Raw genomic sequence first — 21,086 nt, 5'->3', positions numbered from 1 at the left:
AATAACATATAAAACCTGGCCATAAAACCCCCAGAAGTGTGTTAAAACTTTCCATAACCTGCCAAATTTTGTAAAATGGAAGTGGTATTTTGGGGTGTGTGGCCATAAAATGTCAAGAAAACTTTTCCTGCACTCCACTCATCAAATCTATCTTTCCTCTGGACTTCTGCAACTCCAAGCGCATAGGCTACCGTAGCTGAGCTCCAAGAAGAATCACAGGTTTGTTATGATCTGACATTGAATGTACGTTATCATTTTAAGTACCTTTGTTATGCCTAGCCCCACCCCCGAACTTCCTGCCCCATAGCAGCCCATTCCTTGCAAACATACACAACCCGGTTCTAACTGGCTGGTTCCACACTCAGCTCTTATGGCGGTTATTGGAGTTTATTATTGCTGCGATGTATAGACCTTGCATGGGCTCTACACCCGGTGGGACGTGTATGAGCTGCTGTATATATTCTGTTCGACCTGTTACAGTCTGTGTGAGGAATATAGTGGCAGGGCTGTACCATGCGGCGACAGTATTCTCTGTGTATATGATTCATACACTGGGGGAGCTATATGTGCTTTGCTGGTGGGTAAAGTGTAGATTAATAGGCTGATATATATGAGCTGTGGCCCCAGGGGAGCAGTGTACCTAAGAAACCCAACAGTATCTGTCCCACACAGAGGAGGCGGTGGCAATAGCAGCAGCAACAGCCTGAGCTCAGCATCCGCAGCAGGAGCTGTGACGTCAGCGCTGTGTGCTCTGGGGCGGCTCTGCGGCCAGACGCTGCTTCTGACAAAGGGACTGTGTAAAGCGGAGGGGCTCGGAGCAGACAGCAGAGGTAGGGACACCGGGAACGGGCACGGGAAGGAGGGAGGGCACTGCGTATAACACCCATGGGCTACCGTCTCATCATTCCATTCTTCTGCCTTTCCCCAGGCTACAGGCGAGAGAACATAAGCAGTAATGTAGATCCATACAAACATACACCAATCAGGGTACATGTAAATAAACACGTCATATACGGGCTACAGAATAGTCATATACACTGTCAGTGTAGCCTTAGCCTTCATAATCATAACATAATCAGCCGGGCACTTCATGAATGGCACAACACATGCAGCCACATTACTATATGAACAGCTGGCAGTGATCAGCTTGGCTACCATAGAGACAGCAGCCATAGACCACCAGCTGGGGGCTATTATAGCCACACTGAGGGCTATTGCACATGACATTGTGCTCTCATTATTAATTATATTGGATATTTAACATGACAACATATTCTCCAGAACTATGAGTAGGACTATTTTCCTTAAATGTAGATTGGCAGTATATAATCTGATAGGTGTTATTGTGTAATACTGTGGGAATAGACACTGAAAAACAGCTTTGTTGTGGGGCCCAGCGACTTCTGGCTGGACAAAAATATATGTTTTAATAGGCGTGTGTACATCGAGAGGCAGACAGCTAAATAATATACATTGTTTATTCATGAACTACAAAAGCACCCAACTGAGGATGTAGTATCTCTAAAAATATATCACATTTGCTAGTTCTAAATGAGCCATTCATACAGACAGCAGTACCCTTGTGAATCAGCATGATCTCCTTACCATGTAGCAGCTGTTACCCTCGGAGTGAAGGTGGAATGCAGTGGGTCATATCAAGTATGTGGTGTGTGTTTTGTCAGCACAGAGCCAGCTCTGTAACGTGACTGGCGGATTCAGAAACTATCCTATCAATGCTTATTATGGATATATTCATTTACTCCAGCACACTTAACGTGTCCCAAAGAACAGCCTAACCTGTAGGGTCACATGAAAATATTATTAGAAACTAGCAGTGAGCTTTCTACCACAAAATACTCCTGCCCATTTACATATAATATATATATATATGTATGTATGCATATGAGGTCTTTTTTTTTTTTTGGTGGTAGGTTAATGATTTGGGACAGTTTAAAGGAGTCTGCTGTGGTGCTGTGCCTGTCTGTGTTTCAGAGAAGTACTTTGAACCACTGTGTGCAGGATTAATTAATATTTGCCTTGTGGCAGAAGTGTTTCACAATTAAGAAACCTTCCTGCAGTTTGAGAGGAGTTTATTTTTCATGGTGCCATATTTTCTCCACTAACCTTTCATAAGGGCAAGCACAGACAGAGCATAGGCTCTGCTGCTCTCAGGCTGCATATTTTCTGCACAAAGTAAGCAGTCTGAGAGCAGCAGAGCCTATACTCCATCTGCCCTTGCCTTAACTTTGTGACATGAGTTTCTTAAGGTGGCCATAGATGTAACTCGCAGGAAAGATGGTTTATTTTCAGTACAGACACGTAGAGCTGAATCGTTCGATATACAGGTAGAAACAATAGAATTCTACCTCGATCTGACGATTCACTAACAGTGGGTGATGTTCACCGAGTCAAAAATTTCCACCTAGCCCAATCAACGAGCCAACCGATAGCCAAGTCTTCTGCTGATATCAGCTCGTTTCCCGCCTTATACACACCGAGTATCGTACAAAGATTTGTTTCATACGATATCAGTGCGTCTATGGACACATTTATTGTGACGTCTTATCTTCTTGTTGTGTCTTCCCAGATATTATGTTTTTTCTTTGCGGGTTGGCACACTTCGGTAGTTTTCTTTCCTTCCCAGATTTTACGTTTTCCTGGATTTTAGATTTTTGGTGGTCCTGGGAAATAGTAAAAGTAGGGCTTCACTGTATATCACTACAGTTAGCATTGCCATTCATATTGACAGGGGTGAAAACTTTTTCCAGCAATAGTTATCTCACCCTCAATGGGGTATCCTATTTGCCTTGGTTCAATAGGTAATCACGTGCCCCCTTGGGGGGGGGGCAGGAAGAGGGGGATTATGGGGCATGATGTGGTCTGCTGTGTCAGGCACAGAGGGAAATGTATCATTAAAGGCTAGTATATAAATGGAAGTGGAGAAACAGCCAATTGGGGCAGATCTGGACCATAACTTTGTATTTTTCCCTGGAGCGGATGGGTGCGGACCAGCTCCCATTGACTGTTTCTCCATCTGAGTTAAGAAATGTAGGTGTCAAAACTACTTAGTGGGACATTAGTCTAAAAGAAGTGTAATATAGTGTGGTTTCCAACACTCCAGCCCAGAGTCACACTAGCCAACCGGGATATGGGTGTTGCAGGGCCCTTCTGTACCCATTCCGACACTGCCTCAGGCCTTAATTATATGGATTGCAATTGACAGAGCGCTTGGCTTTTTATTTATATAATTATTATATTTTGAATTGAGGCTATTGCTTGGTACAGAAGGACAAAAGACACAGATTGCAAATCTGTATGGGGATTTGCTTTTACATAAATTGTATGTTTGCTGTTGTGGTTGCAAAATTCTCACAGTCTTTATTCCATGCTGTGTCGTCATGCAATTTATTTGTTTCTGTCTTGCAAAATAATAGCACAGTAAATAAAATAACATCCTGCTAATAAATATGGTTAGTCTTGTTTTAAATGTATTTGTTTGAGTGAGGGATGGGAATACCTTAGGGATTCCAGCTGGAAAAGGATTTGAGTTGAAGTTTGTTTTTAACTGGAATATATCAGCATCTGTTTTCCCTTTGTTCTCTCATCTGAGATAGGACCTCTTTGTTTCCCTGAACCTGGGCGGGCCCCATCTTGCAGTATCTGTCCATGGGCCCGGGATGTGACGTCAAGCTGTGTTTGTGGCCCATCCAGCTCAGTGATTGGAGCACACGGGAAAAGTCAAGCCATAATTATTATCACCCTGTCCCGGACAGATTGCAGTAGAGCTCTGTAAACATGATCACATGACTAGCCACGTGGAGATGGGGCAGAGGTGGAAGGGGAGGAGGGATGTGCGAGCGACACACAGAGGGCTGGAAAATGAGACGTTTTAGTTGCAGGGAGCAAGCGATCCAAAACAGCAATGCTGAGAATAGGCACAAACAGATTGGATGGCAGTTTAACTAATTCATTGCTGGGAACAAGAGGACTCTAAACTGTTTTCAGTCAAGTGCTAAATACAATTTTACATTGCACATTTGTCAGAATTACATTACTGTTTTTGCAGAGTTCTTCCATATTTTCCAGCACAGCAACATTAAAGCTTCTGACTTAACCAGACCGGGGTGCACAATTGTTCCGGGTGCAGGTAGGACGGGATGTTAATGCCAGATTAGGGGCTCATTCTCAGGGGCATGTTTACTAACATTGGAGATAAATATATGGAGAGATTTCTGGAGATGTTGCCCATGGCAACCAATCAGCAATTAGATTTAAACGGCCACCTATAACTTAGAGAACAAAAGAAAAGATCTGATTGGTTGCTATGGGCAACATCTCCAGAAATCTCTCCATATATTTATCTCCAATGTTAGTAAACATGCCCCACAGTTTTAATAATTCAACAGGCCTGTTTTCAGACCTGACTGCCATTAGCCTTAGAGTGTGGTTATGTTATGGATAGTTAGGTATGTTTTTATGTATATAAGACATGCATTCCAGTTCAGTTTGCCGAAGCACAAGACAAGTGGTCTGAATGAGAAACTGGAAGATGAATAGGAAAGGCCTGAACAGAAACATAAAGTGCTAAAAAGTATTAATAACAATCAATTGTTGCCTCAGAGCAATAGTGGTTTTTGGATGCCAGAATAAGGAAGAAAGTAATTTGTTTAAAACAATACAAAATATACACCAATACAAAGTGGATAAAATTGGAAATTCTATTCTATACATACTGAGTTAAAGGAACAGTAACACCAAAAAAGTGTTTTAAAGTAATGAAGATATCATGTACTGTACTGCACTGGTAAAACTGTTCTGTTTGCTTCAGAAACACTATGTCACGGCCGGCACCCAATACCAGAACAAGTGCCAAGGACCCTGGTCTCGGCTTCACGAGTAGTGTGACCACCGTTGGGCTTCGGGAGGAGCTCTCAGCTTACTTGGGTGCCACCTGGCCTTAACGAGGGGTACAAGGCGAGATGTTCTGGCTGGCAAAGGGGCATGGCTGTTAAAGAGTCTTTTGGGCCGAAGGTCACCAAGGTCACCAAAAGGATTAGGCAGGCGGATGGTCAGACAGGCTGGGTCGAGGCAGGCGGATATCAAGGATCGTCAGACAGGCTATGGGTCAAAACCGGGTATCAATCAGAAGGATGGGATCAGGCAAAGAGAGTGGTCAAAGTTCAGGCTGGGTCAGGATTCAGAGTTCAGAGTAGTCAGGTTACAGGCAGGGTCAAACAAGGGTAATCAAGATAATCAGAATTGGATCAGACGCACAAGGCTCAGAAACCACTAGAAACAGAGTTGTATCACGGGCAACCATTGCTATGCTGGGCAGCTGTTTATAGTTTGAAATTCGCGCCTTTGCGCGCTGGCGTCAATACGCCAGCGCCCCTGCTGTGTAACCTGAGCCTTTTCTCCTTTGAAGGGCTGCCCCCATTGCTACACAGCAACTTATTTATATAAACAATAGTAGTGTTTCTGAAGCAAACAGATCAGTTTTACTAGTGCAGGGAAACATATATTTTTATTACTTTACGGGTTGTCGCGCTTCGTTTTCTAAAGTCGCCCGAAGTTGCCTTACAAGGAAACTTCGGGCAACTTTGGAATTCCGAAGCGATACGTATGCCATTTTGAAGGCAGGCATTTTGGGGAGATTAGTCGCCCGCAGTAGAGAAGACTTGTCACTGGGCGACTAATATCCCCATCTGCCACCACCCTAAAACACTTTTATTTTTTGATGTTACTGCTCCTTTAACTTAAAGGAGTTGTTCACCTATAAATAGATTTTTTAGTATGATGTGGTTTTTGTGGTATTTAGCTTTTTATGTAGCAGCTCTACAGTTTGTGATTTCAGAAATCTGATTGCTAGGGTCCAAATTACCCTAGCAATGATGCATTGGTTTGAATAAGGGACTGGAATTGCTTAGAATTAGCCATTTTATAACATACTAGAAATAAGGTGAACCATCCTTGGCTGAACTACTATCCATGGTGAACTACCCTTTTAGGCCCTACTTATAAAGAGTTCATATTTGTCATGTATAGAGCCCACTATTGTTTCATTATTTTCATATTACCATTGCATTTGTTTAATGGAAATACTGACAGGTAAAGGTTTAGTTATTTTCTTCTTGTTTTTTTTTGTCCAAGTTTCTATAAAGAATTTACTAGCTCAGCTTGTAGTTTTAGGCCTAAGTCACACCAATGATGCCAGGAGTGGACATTATGAAGTAAGAGTGGAGTAACGATGTTTTACGCAAAAGCTGCATTGTCAGGGACAGGGATAATGTGTCACTCAGACACTATTGGGTGGATTTCTGCCTAGTTTTCAAAATGTTTTGAACCGAATAACTCCCTGAAAAGATAGGATGTCTGGTTCAGAACTGGACTGGCGGCAACCCTAGTCACACACAGGTGTTTTGACCTTAATTTGGCCTAAGGGAGAACAGTGTCTTTCAAACTTCCCTTCCATGTCTGCAGCAGTCGTCCATGGCAAACTCTCTAATAAAGTACAGTTAGATAAGACACCTGAATCATCAAATTCCTTACCTTTGGTTAAGCAGGGGCGTGATTCAGTGCCCAGGCTGGAGGTCTTGGTGCACCATAGAGGTGGAATTGCACACCAGGAACTGTAAGCAGAGAATTGTGAGGGCTACAGTTTACTGAATATAGGTGCTGCACAGTCAGAAGCCGACACCAACAATGAAAAGCATTCACTAATGTTGTCAGGGCTTGAGTAACTCATTAAAGTAAGACTGACATGTTTGGCCCAACAGTGCCGAGGCTATCATCTGGACCCTATGTGGTGGTGCCTGTGGCACATCTACTTATGGACAGTAGCCTGACACACTACAACAGTGATGCTCTTTCCTTATTATACAGAACACTGGTTAAGATTGGAGCTCAAACACTTAGGGGTAAATTTATCAAAGAGTGAAGTTCCGCAGCTCTCAATGCATTTCTATGGGATTTTGAAAGGCGTATTTATCAATGGGTGAAAGTGAAAGTTCACCCTTTGATAAATACGCCTATAAAAATCCCATAGAAATGAATGGAGAGTGGCGGAATTTCACTCTAGTGGCAGAACTTCACTATTAAAGGAAAACTATACGCCCCAAACAATGTAGGTCTCTATTAAAAGATACTGAGTAAAACAGCTCATGTGTAAAACCCTGCTTCATGTAAATGAACCATTATCATAATAATATACTTTTTTAGTAGTATGTGCCATTGGGTAATCATAAATAGAAAATTGCCATTTTAAAAAATAAGGGCCGCCCCCTGAGATCGTACGATTCACTGTGCACACATACAAACCACATGTAAAGTCACATGAGCCAATTAACAGACAGCGTTCTGCCTTTTGCTTCCTCACTTCTTCCTGTTACAGTAAGTGTTGTAGTATTTCTGGTCAGGTGATCTCTGAGGCAGCACAGATAGAGTCACAAAATGGTGGTTCAAGGCAAGAGATGTAAAAGGGCAATATTTATGTAAATATATATTCCAGTTTGGTAAGATTCTTTAATATGTCATTCAATTTGATATAAACTATCTGTTGCTTTAGTATTCCTTTTGGGGGTATAGTTTTCCTTTAACTTCACTCTTTGATAAATATACCCCTTAGGCCTTTAGCCTAGTCTTTTTATATGGTCATTGAACTCCTCTGTAAATTATAATAGCCTTATATTTTACAAGAAGGGGTACTTTATTCACTATATTGTACAACAGCGCTGTTCACTTTAAATATAAGCCCACCACATTTTCCATTAACCTGTTCCAGTCCCTGGTCTGTTATTTATCCCACACCTTTTTTTGCATTGAGGTATCCATCTAACAAAAGTGTCCAGGGCATTGAGAGGGTAGTGATTAACTAGCTGTGCCTATTCAGGTGTCACCACTAGTGGTTTGAGATATATATGAGCGCTAGAAAGGGGGAGTGATTCTGTAAGCCTTCATTTAGCAGCTATTTTTGTACTGTAATGGGAAACACAAGGGGGCAGTATTAAACGCAAATATGGAAAGCACAACCACAAAGTAATTGAGCAATTAGGATGGAGATTATTTCAGCACAGTCATCTATTTCACAACTCAGCCAAATATACCATCAATGTAAAAACTTATTATATACCACAGCATTACAATGGTTCAGTTTGGCAGGCCCAGCGACTTAATCCCTTCCTGTTGTATTTAGCATGATTCACTACGTAATTTGGAATGGTGATAGACAGCATCCTGCTGGAGAGGACAATATGTTCTTTTGTTACATTACCTACTGAATCATGGAATGAAGCACCATGTTATAGCAGGTAAGGATTTCTAACTTTCCAGCCTGTGACTGTAGAAAAGCAGTCCCAATTTTCTTTGGAATGATGACATCAGTGCAGAAAGCTCCGTTTTTGAAAGGAACGTTCATCTAGCCAATAACTGATTCTAAAAGCAAGTCCGTGTACATTACGTGGCTTTCCATGTTGAGTTAAGCAACGGTGTTCCTTAAAGGAACAGTAACACCAAAAAATTATAGTGTATCTATGAAAATATAACCTACTGTTACCATGCACTGGCAAAACTGGCGTGTTTGCTTCAGAAACTCTACTATAGTTGATATAAACAAGCTGCTGTGTAGCCATGGGGGCAGACATTTAAGGTTCAGTCCACACGAGCAGATTCGGGGAGATTAATCGCCACAGCGACAAATTGCCTCTTCTTCGGGGCGACAATCTTCCCGAACTGCCTGCCCTCCGCTGGCTAAAATGAAAATCGACTGCGGCATTTCACACGCAGCACCTCGTTTTCCGAAGTTGCCTCACAAGGAAACTTCAGGCGACTTCGGAAAACGAAGCGCCGTGTGTTAATTTTAGCCAGCGGAGGGCAGAGGGAAGGCAGTTCGGGGAGATTGTTGCCCTGAAGAAGAGGCAATTTGTTGGGGCGACTAATCTCCCTGAATCTGCTCGTGTGGACTGACCCTTAAGATGATAAAGTAGAACAGGCACAGCAGATAACAGATACGCCCTGTAGTATACAGGGATTCTTCAGAATTTATCTGTTATCTACTGTGTATCCTGTGCTTGAATGGCTACCCCAATGGGTACAGAGCAGTTTTGTTTAACTATAGTAGTCTTTCTGAAACAAACATGCCAGTTTTACCAGTGCAGGGCAACTGTACATTATATTAAATTGTCATTTCTTTAAAACACCATCATTTTGTTGTTGTTACTGTTTAATCTGTGAGCTGTTTGGCTTGGCAACTATTGTCTGTAAAGACAGGTAATCTTTGAAGAATTTTTATAAGGACAGTCTGCTCCTTTACGTCATAAGCCATTGTTAGAGCTTAATTTGTGGCAACATACATTCATTTGAATAAACATATACACGTAAATAACATGACAGCATGTTTAACTGAACTATCTTAGAATATATTTTGTACTGCTTTATTTCACCAAGCTTTTGTGAAGGTGTTACTGGATTGGCCTGCAGCTGTACTTGGGGTCATCTACTATGATTGGGAGAAATTCAGTGAGAGCTAAGGGGCACAAGAGCACCATAGGGCAGACAGTTAGGACAGGGCCCCGCTGCTGCCTGTGTTTTAGCCACTCCCTAACTTGTGAATTGTTCAGATGGTTAGGGGACGGTAATTTGGATTCTTAACTGCAACCCCACTCCGGCCCCTCCTTTGTTCTACTGTAAGATAGAAGGGGAATTCGGCAGTTCAGTGTGGGGCAAAATTGAAAAACTGGGCTCTGTTAACTTATGTGTTCCTATGTGATTAATAGCCACAAGAACATGTGAAAATCTCAGTGTGTACCAGCCCACAGGCTACAGAGGAACACCTGGGAGAAGTAAGAAACATGGTGTTTTTTTTTTAACAGGCCAGTACACTGTTTTCCCTAAAAGGAGCACTGGCTTGAGTTAAAAATTAGTGATTGAATTAATTGGGAGGTGTCTAACATATTATTAGTATCCCCCTGTGATAGGTTTTGTTGTCTCTTAAATATTGTAGGTATCAGTGGCATTTTTGACAATTTTTAGAATCAATATCACTTGAATATTTCACAGCTATATACTACTTTGATACTCATTTGTGTTTTGTCTAAATAAACACCCATTAATAATACAGGATTCCTTTACTATGAGTTAGAGACAAGTGCAGGTCAAATCAGGTAGACATGTACCCACCACTCCACCATCCACATTTTTACCTGCTTGGACCCGTTTCAACCGTTTTTCAGCACCTGATGTCTGCTGGCAAAATTAAACTAGATGTGACATCATCATAGACAAGAAGTGATATCATCCAAGGTGAATATCTCATCCTGCCTACACATCAACAAATCTTACCCACAATACAAAAAAAAATACTATTTTTGCATGTAATCTGTGGGCAAATGGAACTGCCACAGTAGAAGCCATATTCCTACTCCTAGGGAAGAAAAAACATCCTCTGCCATTTCATTCTTTACAAGTACATATAATACAGTATATTGTTCTCTCTGTGAATCAGAAAATTTCCCGTTGCCTATAGAAAGGCTAATTGTCTAAAATTCTGTTAGCATAACACCATGTCAATCCTTTTTTAGTGATAAGACAGAATATGAGGGGTTCTTCCTGAAGGCAGGCTCAATACCAGCCAATGTTGTTGTTCTTTTTGCTCTAATTAATTCATTGTGATTCATCAGCAGGCATGCAATTATGCACAGTGACTCAGAATTATTTGCATCATGTCCTTCCTTTAGAAGGGTTAGAACTATGGCTTGTCTAATCATACCTTTCATACCTTTCTAGTAAGAATACCATTTATGCAGTGCGGTTTTGGGTGCCAGGCTAGAATTCTCCTAGCTTATTATATTACTCATCATTATACCATGCACAAACCTCGTGTATAGGCTGTTTGCTGGATATCAGGAGGGCTCCTAAATTGGGAGCAGCCCACAGATCATCTCAGGTCACGGACTAACAGATTTTGGTAGTGTTATTGGATTACGTCTCCCAGCAGTCCCCTGCTTCTTCAATTGGCAGAGGCATCCTGGGAGTTAAAATATGACCATCTAGTAAAGTATTCATTGCTTAGCTAGAAGAACACTAGAACGTTTGGCTTCCCACACTGATAATGGCAGTGCCAGATTTCCTAAACAATGTTCTTTAATGGTGCCTGGGGCACAAGGGGATAGAGAGCGTGCTAATGTATGAAGACATGTGACCCGGCATTGTCAGTGTTTTGTACTTGTTCAACCATTGTATTCGTATGATTCCCTTTGTACACAGCAGCATTCTCTTTCTCCTGCAGATCTGCCAAGATGCACTAGAGGTCTTCCCAGTATCACAGAGAGCTGTTGTGGGAGTTTGTCAGACAAAAGGAGCTGCAGAAGGAGAAACACAGATTCTATGCCAATGCAGCAGCAAAAACGGCAGCCAGAGCTAGTGGAAGGAAACCTTCCAGTTTTTGTCTTTCCAACAGAGCTTATATTTTATGCCGATGATCAGTCTACGCACAAGCAGGTGTTAACCTTGTACAACCCTTATGAGTTCGCTTTAAAATTTAAAGGTAGGTTTTGCTCCAGCTGACGGATTTTTGGCTGCAATGTTATCTCATCTCTTTCTTGGCAGTCAAGCCTATTTTGGAAAGCTTGTAGCTCCTGCACATGAGCAGTGCATGCTCTCAGTTGATTAATGCAGTATGTCATAATGGAAGCTGAAGCACAGCTATTGCCGCTGTTTTCACTTTTTATAGGCAATATTTATTATGTACTTTATGCCATTGCCTAATATATGTTTTTTACAGTACTGCAGTCCTATTTCTTTGTTCTTAGTTTACTTTTCCTGTCTCTGTCTTTATCTGTCCTGCTGTTTCTATTTTAAAGAAAAATGCCATATAAGTAATGTTTATCTCAGTTTCTCTCATTAATAGAATATTAAGGGAGTTATTTACTAAACCTCAAATTTATCTGGTCTGGCTTTTTGGAATTTTTCGTGGAAAAAAAAAACTTGAATTTTTCGAGATCTATTATACCCCGATGCTGCAAAAAGCCCAAATTCGAAAATCTACCATCTCAGACCTGTCGAAGTCCTGTACAGTTCAGTGGGAGAGGCACCAATCTCAATTTGAAGAGGGATTTGGGAAAAAATCCAATTCTGTTTTTTGCTCGATTTTATTGGGTTTTTTCCTGATCCGATTGATTCAAGTTTTTTAATTAATAATAATAAAGGTCAAATCGGGCATGGGAGCTTAATCGAGTTTTTTTAAAATAAAATAACAAGATAAATTTGTCGTTCAGTATATAACCCCCTAAAAGTGGTTTACACATAATAATGAAAATGCTATTAAAATAGTAATTTAGTAATGAGACAGATATTTGTTAAATATGATGCTGAATTAAACAAACAGTGCTCTATTCATTACATTACACAAGACAAGTTTCACAAGACAAGTAATCTGGTAGTTCCTGCTACATTGCAAAGCAACACAGTAGTGTGCACCCAGTTAGGGTTTTTGAAATACAGGCATGCTAAACCGTAGTTTAATGGGGACCTGTCACCCAAAAAAATTATTCCAAATCCTATTTTAGGGTTTTTGAAATACAGGCATGCTAAACCGTAGTTTAAAGGGGACCTGTCACCCAAAAAAATTATTCCAAATCCTATTTTATCATGTTAGTCAAGCAAAATTAACATTAATTACACTGCATAGATTATGTGAATCTTGTTTCCTTCAGTCTGGGAATTCATACTTATAGCAAGCAGGCAGGAGCCATTTTGTGGACACTGTTATTAAGACAAGCCTTGTATCATCTCAGAATCTTGTTTGTGCACCAGAATGGGGGACCTGATGTCCATCCCCATGCACTGGTTACACAATGAAATGGTTAAGAGAACTGGGGGAATGTGGGGAGAGCAGTGACCTCTAGGAAGTGTTGAATGGAAAGTGAAAGTAATTGCTTGCCCCGCCTCTATACCTAAGGCATAGAGAGGTCAGTTTCGCTGGAGACCAATTGGGTTACTTGAGCACCTCAATCTGGGCAGGTTGATGCTAGCTTTTTAGACATCATATAAGAAATCTGTTTATTTTTAGGGATATATTTACATTGTCTTTAATAAAGTTTGGGGTGATAAAAAAGATTTCCCCTATACTAGTTTAAACAACATATTTAGTCTTGCAAAATATTTCATTTTAAAAGTATTTTTGTTTTAATGGAACGGATGATAGATGGCACTTCAGGCCTAGGTGTAACAGTGCTCTCATATGATGGTTCTGGCTATAATCAATGTGCCTGTTTGGGTGCACAGGACATCATTCATTTAATTTTCATGGTTTGCTATAAGTGTAAAAATGATGAGTAAAAAGATCTTCTCTCGAGATGAACAAAACAGTATATTTTTTTATGAAATTTTCTTTATTGTCTTTATTTATTAATTTGAATATATTAGTTAGAATATGTTACAGTACATCAGTAATAAGTACTATGTATTTACTTATTACATAGTTCACTAGAGAAAATATCTGTATATAAATGTTGCCTTTACATTTTCTCACTAATCTATGCAACAGGTAACTGTGCCCTATGCTTTCTTTTATTGTTAAAGTAATTTCCTCAAACTTTGATTTTAAATTGTTTCTCTCATTCTAAACCAGTGTCAGTTCCTATTAAAACACTTTTTTGTGGACATTTGTATTGGGTTTTAACAGGGCTTATTCAAAGGATTTTAAGAAAACAGGGAGACAAACTGTTTTCTTAAAATCAGGCTGACCTCCTGCTTGCTCATAATTGAATTCCATTACTGCCAATGAACCATACATCTGGCCTGAGGGGAAATTGAGTTGTAGGTAATGGCTCTTGTAGCAGTCTAAACAGAAACCGAGGGTCCACCTTTACTAAAATAATGGGGAAGTTTAAACTTGCATCTTTTCGTATGTTATATAAAGGGATACTCTATGTAAATTTTCAGTTAGGTCTTCATTATCTATTTATTATACATTGCATCTCAGTCTGCATATTTTTTTTCAGGCTAAGAGAAGGGGATCTGCTCCATGTCCCATCTTCATTGAATTGAATATGATTCGCTTATGTGTAGTCACACACAGCAGAATGGAGGTCAGCATGAAAATGCCTACTTTCAGTAGTATTTGGGCCGTCCTCAGATGCGTGTGACTGCACCCAAGCGGATTTTATTCAGATCAATGTAGATGGGGCAGCCTGCTTCACTCAGCCTGAAAAAGATACGCATGCTGAGAGCAGCGAAGCCAACTCTCCGTCTGCCTTTGTCCTTAAGGTTGCCATACCCGATAAGATGCTTGCCAAACGAGCAGATATAAACCCAATATGCCCAACAAAGGCAAGGTGACATCAGGTTAATCCTGTGCATGTACTAAGTTTTACTTGTGGCAATCATAATGTTATTCAATGGGAAGTCTTTTTTGGGACATTTGTCATCCGAGGGCAACACATCTCCTTATGTGCCATGGCCATAGAATGCAGATGATGAAAGCAACTCTCTAATCTGCCTGTTGTCAATTTAGATCAGATTACAGAGTCGGGGCTCCCCCATGTAAATTTGCACTCTCTGTACTAGAAGAGCCGAATTTCCAGTTTAATACTGGAAAATTCGGCTCTTAAAGTTACCAGGAGCGTTTTTTTAGGATCTGATTAGCAGCTAGAGATCCTAGGCTTTAAAACCACTGGGTAAGTGACAGCTTACAAAGAATTCCATGAAAATGCAAAACTCAGAAGGGAAACTTGGATTCTATTCCCAGGATTCCTGCTGTTTTGTATCTATATTTAAATGCTTGTGTATGTCTCTATTTCCTTACATGATTGTACGTTTTTTCCCCTAGTTCTCTGTACGTCTCCCAATAAGTACGTTGTAGTGGATGCTGCAGGGGCAGTGAAACCTCAGTGCTGCGTTGATATGTAAGTATGTCTAATGTTGCTGTAAGAGTTAAAGGGATACTGTCATGGGAAAAATTTTCTTTTTTTAAATGAATCCGTTAATAGTGCTACTCCAGCAGAATTCTGCACTGAAATCCATTTCTCAAAAGAGAAAACAGATTTTTCTATATGCAATTTTGAAATCTGACATGGGGCTAGACATTTTGTCAATTTCCCAGCTGCCCCAAGTCATGTGACTTGTGCTCTGATAAACTTCAATCACTCTTTACTGCTGTACTGTAAGTTGGAGTGATATCACCCCCCCTCTCTTTCCCCCCCAGCAGCCAAACAAAAGAACAATGGGAAGGTAACCAGATAGCAGCTCCCTAACACAAGATAACAGCTGCCTGGTAGATCTAAGAACAACACTCAATAGTAAAAACCCATGTCCCACTGAGACACATTCAGTTACATTGAAAATGAAAAACAGCAGCCTGCCAGAAAGCATTTCTCTCCTAAAGTGCAGGCACAAGTCACATGACCAGGGGCAGCTGGGAAATTGACAAAATGTCTAGCCCCATGTCTGATTTCAAAATTGAATATAAAAAAAATCTGTTTGCTTATTTGAGAAATGGATTTCAGTGCAGAATTCTGCTGGAGTAGCACTATTAACTGATGTGTTTTGAAAAAAACATGTTTTCCCATGACAGTATCCCTTTAAGTTTCATCAAGCACTACATTTTACATCAGTAACTTACTGACACGTAAGGGACTTTATTTGGACACTTTCAGCAGAACTAGTGCTGACAAAAAAGAAAACTATTGATCCAGTAACATTTAGAGAAACTGCACATTGGTTATGTCATTGGCTTCCGACTCTAAGGGGTTTGGATTGCATCCTGTGTCAGCTCCTATTGCAATGTAATTATAGCTCACTTTTCTGCAGACTTAGATACATAGGGTAAGTGTTGTATAGGAATTAGATAAAGACACTGCTAATTTACATTTGAACATTAAGTTTTTTTTGTTTTCAAAATATTTCTAATAATTGCTTCTATTCTCCAGCTCTGTGGTCTCTAAAATCACTTAACAAAAGCAACCTGAAAGTCATTTGAATGCACGACTATAAAGGAATTAGGAAACGGTTTTACTAACTAGAAATTGTCCCATATTATATACAGTACATCCAGTCAGCCCACTGAATGTCCAGTCCTGTATGATACAATTTGAGGAATGCTTGTATAGCCAAACTGCACTTCACATAAAAGTTTGTGGAGTTTCAGGAAATTAAGCAAAATAATAATGTTTTGCCCAAATGCAATGGAGCTAATGGGAAAGTAATTTTACATTGCTGTTAAGGTGTTTTAGCTCTGTAATAGCATATGCATTGCCCTGGAACGTATGAATGAACACGGGCAATATTTGCTGTAATCAATAGCAGCATTAGTTTAGCCTCTAATGGTCTGAAGTGCCACAAACTTTCCAAAAATCCAATTTGATTTGGCATTTATGGTATGGAAATCCATGTTCTGATGTGGATCATAATGGGCATATGTTATGGTTTGGTTCTGAGGGTTGTTTTAAGACATTACAGCAGGATAATGACATACACTGCTAAGCATTCTTTGCATTGCTGTGTACCTTAGTGTTATACGGCACAAAGATGTCCGAGCCAGTCACTTTGGCGTCATTGACAAATTCCGTCTTCAAGTATCCGAACAAAGTCAAAGGAAAGCGCTGGGACGCAAAGAAGTCATAGCAATGCTGCTTCCATCTGCAAAGGAGCAACAGCAAAAGGAAGAGGAAGAAAAGAGAATGAAGGAACATTTTGCAGAAAGTGTCTTCTTTGAACAGGCACCTTCCCAACCAGGTTAGTATTCAGGAATGTGCTTCAAATACACAAAATAATGTTTGGCACAAAGAAATTATTTCTACAAAATTCAGCTTACAAAAGACATAATTCACAATTAGCAGCAGATCATTTTAAATTACATGGTATGAAATTAGTGAGAATAGAAATGTTCTTCCTAACATCACGGCTGTGGTATTGTGGTGTATCTGAATGTGGGCAGAATCATGTAGCTCAGGGGTAGGCAACCCGTGGCTCCGGAGCCGCATGCGGCTCTTCATCATGCTTGCTGTGGCTCGGTCTTGCGGCTTTGCCTGTCAGGTAGTCTATACAGCCCTCGCACCTGCTGGTGGCTTCTTGAGTGTGCAACCACGGTAAGATAATGGTTAGCTTACCACACACTCAAGAAGCTGCCAGCAGGTGTGAGAGCTGTATAGACGTCATTTCGAAAGAGAGATGTGAGTACCTCCAACAATAATGAATCAATCAGTTAAAAAATTGAAAACTCTAATAGGACATAAGAGCAAGACCTAATGCGTTTCGTGCCTGCTGGGGCACTTACTCATAGGCTGTATAGACATCCCAGGAGTGACAAGCAAGATCGAGCCGCAGCAAGATGACTCATCGTGGTCCTTACCGCGGTCACACACTGAAGACAAGAGAGGGAAGATCAGTATTGAGCTTCAGAAGCAGAAGTCACATTAAACAGATGAAAACACTAGTATTTAATTTATTTCAAAGTAGGCCTGCACAGAGGGTCGGACTGGGGGGACCGGGCCCACCGGGACTGCTGTCAAGGGCCCCCCTTTGGCCCCCTACCCCCTTCTGTGACGTGACTGCATGGCTCAGCGCGCATGCACAAACGGCACCATGCGCGAACTGCATCACTCGGCTCGCAGGTGTGCGTTATGTGGCATCAAATTTTTTTTTCCCTAATCCCAATGTCGGTAGACCCTGCCTACACATACACACTGCACTTCTGTTTGTTGTATTCTGTTGTTGTAACATTTAAAATTAAAAAAAGGTTAAACTTTAAGCTTTAAAAGGTTAAAAGTTTATAAGCTGTGTTATGTTTTTGCGGCTCCTTTAGTGGAAGAGGGGGCAAAATGGCTCTTTTTGACAAAGTAAAGGTTGCTGACCCCTGATGTAGCTTGTTCATGGCCAATATACTGCATGGTGACTTTAGCAAGCCATAGCAAGAATACTAGCAAGTTTTAAGCACACACAAACAAAGCATTTATCAACATATGTGTGTGACATGTTCCATTGTTAAATCTGTTGCACTTGTGAAGTCTGTGAAGTAGATGCATGGCACCACAGCTGGAGCTATCTGTACATTCTTTTAGATGTTGTTTTAATATTTTAATATGTTTTTTTGTTCAGATGCCAGAAATTCTTCCTCAGGACCTAGTCTGCTGATGGTCTTCCTTGGCATGGTTTGCATTGCTGCACTGATGATGCCCACCTTGGGTGAAATTGAATCCATGGTGCCTCTCTACCTCCACTTAAGTGTGAATCAGAAATTAGTGGCCGCCTATGTTTTAGGTATGACTCCACTGTGTCATTGTGCAATCCTGCTGGCAAGAATTAATTAAGGTTAATTATACTTCCTTGGCAAACACCGTATGGTTTTCTATGGTGCTAAAGAGAAGCAAGACTGTGCAACAAATAGTTCAGGAATATATAACATCATTGGTCAGTATTTGCTTATATTTACCTTGCATTCAATGCGAGTTCAAAGTATGGTGGAACCTTCCAGGAGTGCACTCATTCTGAAGCATGGCACAGAAAAACCTGTGTGTACACACAATAATATTACACTTTTTGAAGACTTTAAACATACTTAGTAGGTGATTCCCGTTGGCGCTTTGATTGGTCTTCACCATGTTTTTCCATTTTCATCAGGCTCTTATAATATAAACCCATGACCTTTTGGATCCATGGTATTTCTCACTGCTTGTTTAGAATTCCTGGAACATGAAGCAGACAATGACTCAAGCAATAAAATTAACCCTTTAGTTGGGTGCTATAGGGGGAAAATGCATATTTGCCTTTGATACTGAACAGCTGTGCAAAAGAGAAGCGGTACAACCAGGCAATAGTGGTGCAATTCTGCACCTGTATGGTCATTTCCCAACAAAATAATGACCAAATTTCTGGTGCAGCTGAAATATACATGATTTTTGTGATGTCATTTTTATTTCTAGTTTACACTGCAAATAATTCACGCTACAATATAAAATTTCATTCGGGAACCAGCCAGTGTATTTTTTTTAGTTGTACTATTGGTGTGTAGGCAGCCATCTCAGGTCATTTTGCCTGGTCATGTGCTTTCAGAAAGAGCCAGTGCTTTAGGATGAAACGGCTTTCTGGCAGGCTGTTGTTTCTCCTACTCAATGTAACTAAATGTGTCGCAGTGGGACCTGGATTTTACTATTGATTGCTGTTCTTAGATCTTCCAGGCATATGTTATCTTGTGTTAGGCAGCTACTATCTGGTTACCTTCCCATTTTTCTGTTAGGCTGCTGTGGGAGAAATGGAGGGAGGTTATAACACTCCAACTTGCAGTACAGCAGTAAAGAGTAACTGTAGTTTATCAGAGCATGACTGGGGGCAGCTGGGAAACTGACAATATGTCTAGCCCTATGTCAGTTTTCAAAATGATATATTAAAAAAATCAGTTTGCTCTTTTGAGAAACAGATTTCAGTGCTGAATTCTGCTGGAGCAGCACTATTAAAAAAACAACATGTTTTCCCATGACAGTATCCCTTTAAAGGGATACTGTCATGGGAAAAAAATTTTTTTTCAAAATGAATCAGTTAATAGTGCTGCTCCAGCAGAATTCTGCACTGAAATCCATTTCTCAAAAGAGCAAACAGATTTTTTTATATTCAATTTTGAAATCTGACACGGGGCTAGACATTTTGTCAATTTCCCAGCTGCCCCATGTCATGTGACTTGTGCCTGCACTTCAGGAGAGTAATGCTTTTTGGCAGGCTGCTGTTTCTCCTTCTCAATGTAACTGAAGGAGTCTCAGTGGGACATGGGTTTTTACTATTGAGTGTTGTTCTTAGATCTACCAGGCAGCTGTTATCTTGTGTTAGGGAGCTGTTATCTGGTTACCTTCCCATTGTTCTTTTGTTTGGCTGCTGGGGGGGAAAAGGGAGGGGAGTGATATCACTCCAACTTGCAGTACAGCAGTAAAGAGTGATTGAAGTTTATCAGAGCACAAGTCACATGACATGGGGCAGCTGGGAAATTGACAAAATGTCTAGCCCCATGTCAGATTTCAAAATTGAATATAAAAAAATCTGTTTGCTCTTTTGAGAAATGGATTTCAGTGCAGAATTCTGCTGGAGCAGCACTATTAACTGATTCATTTTGAAAAAAATTTTTTTTCCCATGACAGTATCCCTTTAATGTGAAACTGAGTGTTGTATTGTTTCCTAGCTATCACTATGGCAAGTTAATGCATCACGTTAACGTCTCCCACTTATTTCATAGCAGTGTGCTGGATTCCAATTTATTGCCAAACGTTAAAGAATAATAAAGTCCAGTAGAGTGATTGAAAGTTCTGCATTGGATCATGGCCTGTTATTCTTGGTACACTTTGACTGCTATCCAAACATAAGCTGGATTGATAGTGCTATTGTTGGGCCTGTTCAGTCCTGTTAATGGGAGCTGTTTCACAGTCTCTGGTCTGATGAACTACTTCAGCAAGGAACAGACAAACAGTTCAGTAGGAACAAATCAGAACATTTCAAATACAAATTGTTCTTGCCTGGTTTGGGGAATGAAGACTTGTTAAAAAATTACTCTTTCCCATGATTGCTTTGTATTTTATTTCTAATTATTGTGATCTTTTCAATTGCAGGACTTGTAACAATGGTTGTTTTGCGAACATGAACCTTGTGGATACCGGGATCATAATGATATGTCTTCACATTAGTGTGTGGACTGCCTTCTGCTGCCGTCCGTCCAGCTCCTGCCCTTCAGGAAGACTAAGCAGTGGTGGAAAGCAAAATAGCAAAAACAATATATTGTAGCTCTACGTATTACTGTAATTGAGTGGCTGAAGGCATATTACCAGTGAATGTTTAAGAACCAAGAATCTTTAATGACGTCTGTGAATCATATTTGAGGAAACATCCTTTTATATATAAATATATATCCCTATAAAAGACTTTTATTGTAAAACTGATGGTTATTTTGTGCACTCCTTTACAGTGTGCAGTGGAGACAGTGATTAATATGACTTCTCGTTAGTAAAGCAATGCAGAAAATGTGCGAAGGCCGTTCACGATTCTTCCAGTGTTGCAGCCACAAACAAGCCTTTTGCTTTGTGATGAATCTTACATTATTCATTATGTTAAATATC

General features: G+C 40.4%; 1 protein-coding gene across 2 annotated transcripts; it reads left to right on the top strand.

Moving 5' to 3' along the window:
• Positions 1–777: 777 nt before the first annotated feature.
• On the top strand, positions 778–20,905 carry mospd1.L (motile sperm domain containing 1 L homeolog). 2 transcript variants are annotated; one of them, NM_001087195.1, is made up of 6 exons: positions 778–830; positions 11,282–11,539; positions 14,825–14,900; positions 16,505–16,728; positions 18,091–18,252; positions 20,583–20,900. In NM_001087195.1, exons 2-6 carry the CDS (start codon positions 11,386–11,388, stop codon positions 20,612–20,614), a joined length of 648 nt encoding a protein of 215 aa, NP_001080664.1. In that variant the 5' UTR covers positions 778–830; positions 11,282–11,385; the 3' UTR covers positions 20,615–20,900. The 2 variants fall into 2 exon arrangements, with proteins under 2 accessions (NP_001080664.1, XP_041427859.1); XM_041571925.1 differs by lacking the exon at positions 778–830 and adding an exon at positions 10,228–10,296 and having other exon boundaries at positions 20,583–20,905.
• Positions 20,906–21,086: the final 181 nt, after the last annotated feature.

Source organism: Xenopus laevis, chromosome 8L (assembly GCF_017654675.1).
Source record: "Xenopus laevis strain J_2021 chromosome 8L, Xenopus_laevis_v10.1, whole genome shotgun sequence".
NCBI classification, from domain to species: domain Eukaryota; kingdom Metazoa; phylum Chordata; class Amphibia; order Anura; family Pipidae; genus Xenopus; species Xenopus laevis.
This window is presented reverse-complemented; position numbering and strand designations above follow the sequence as displayed.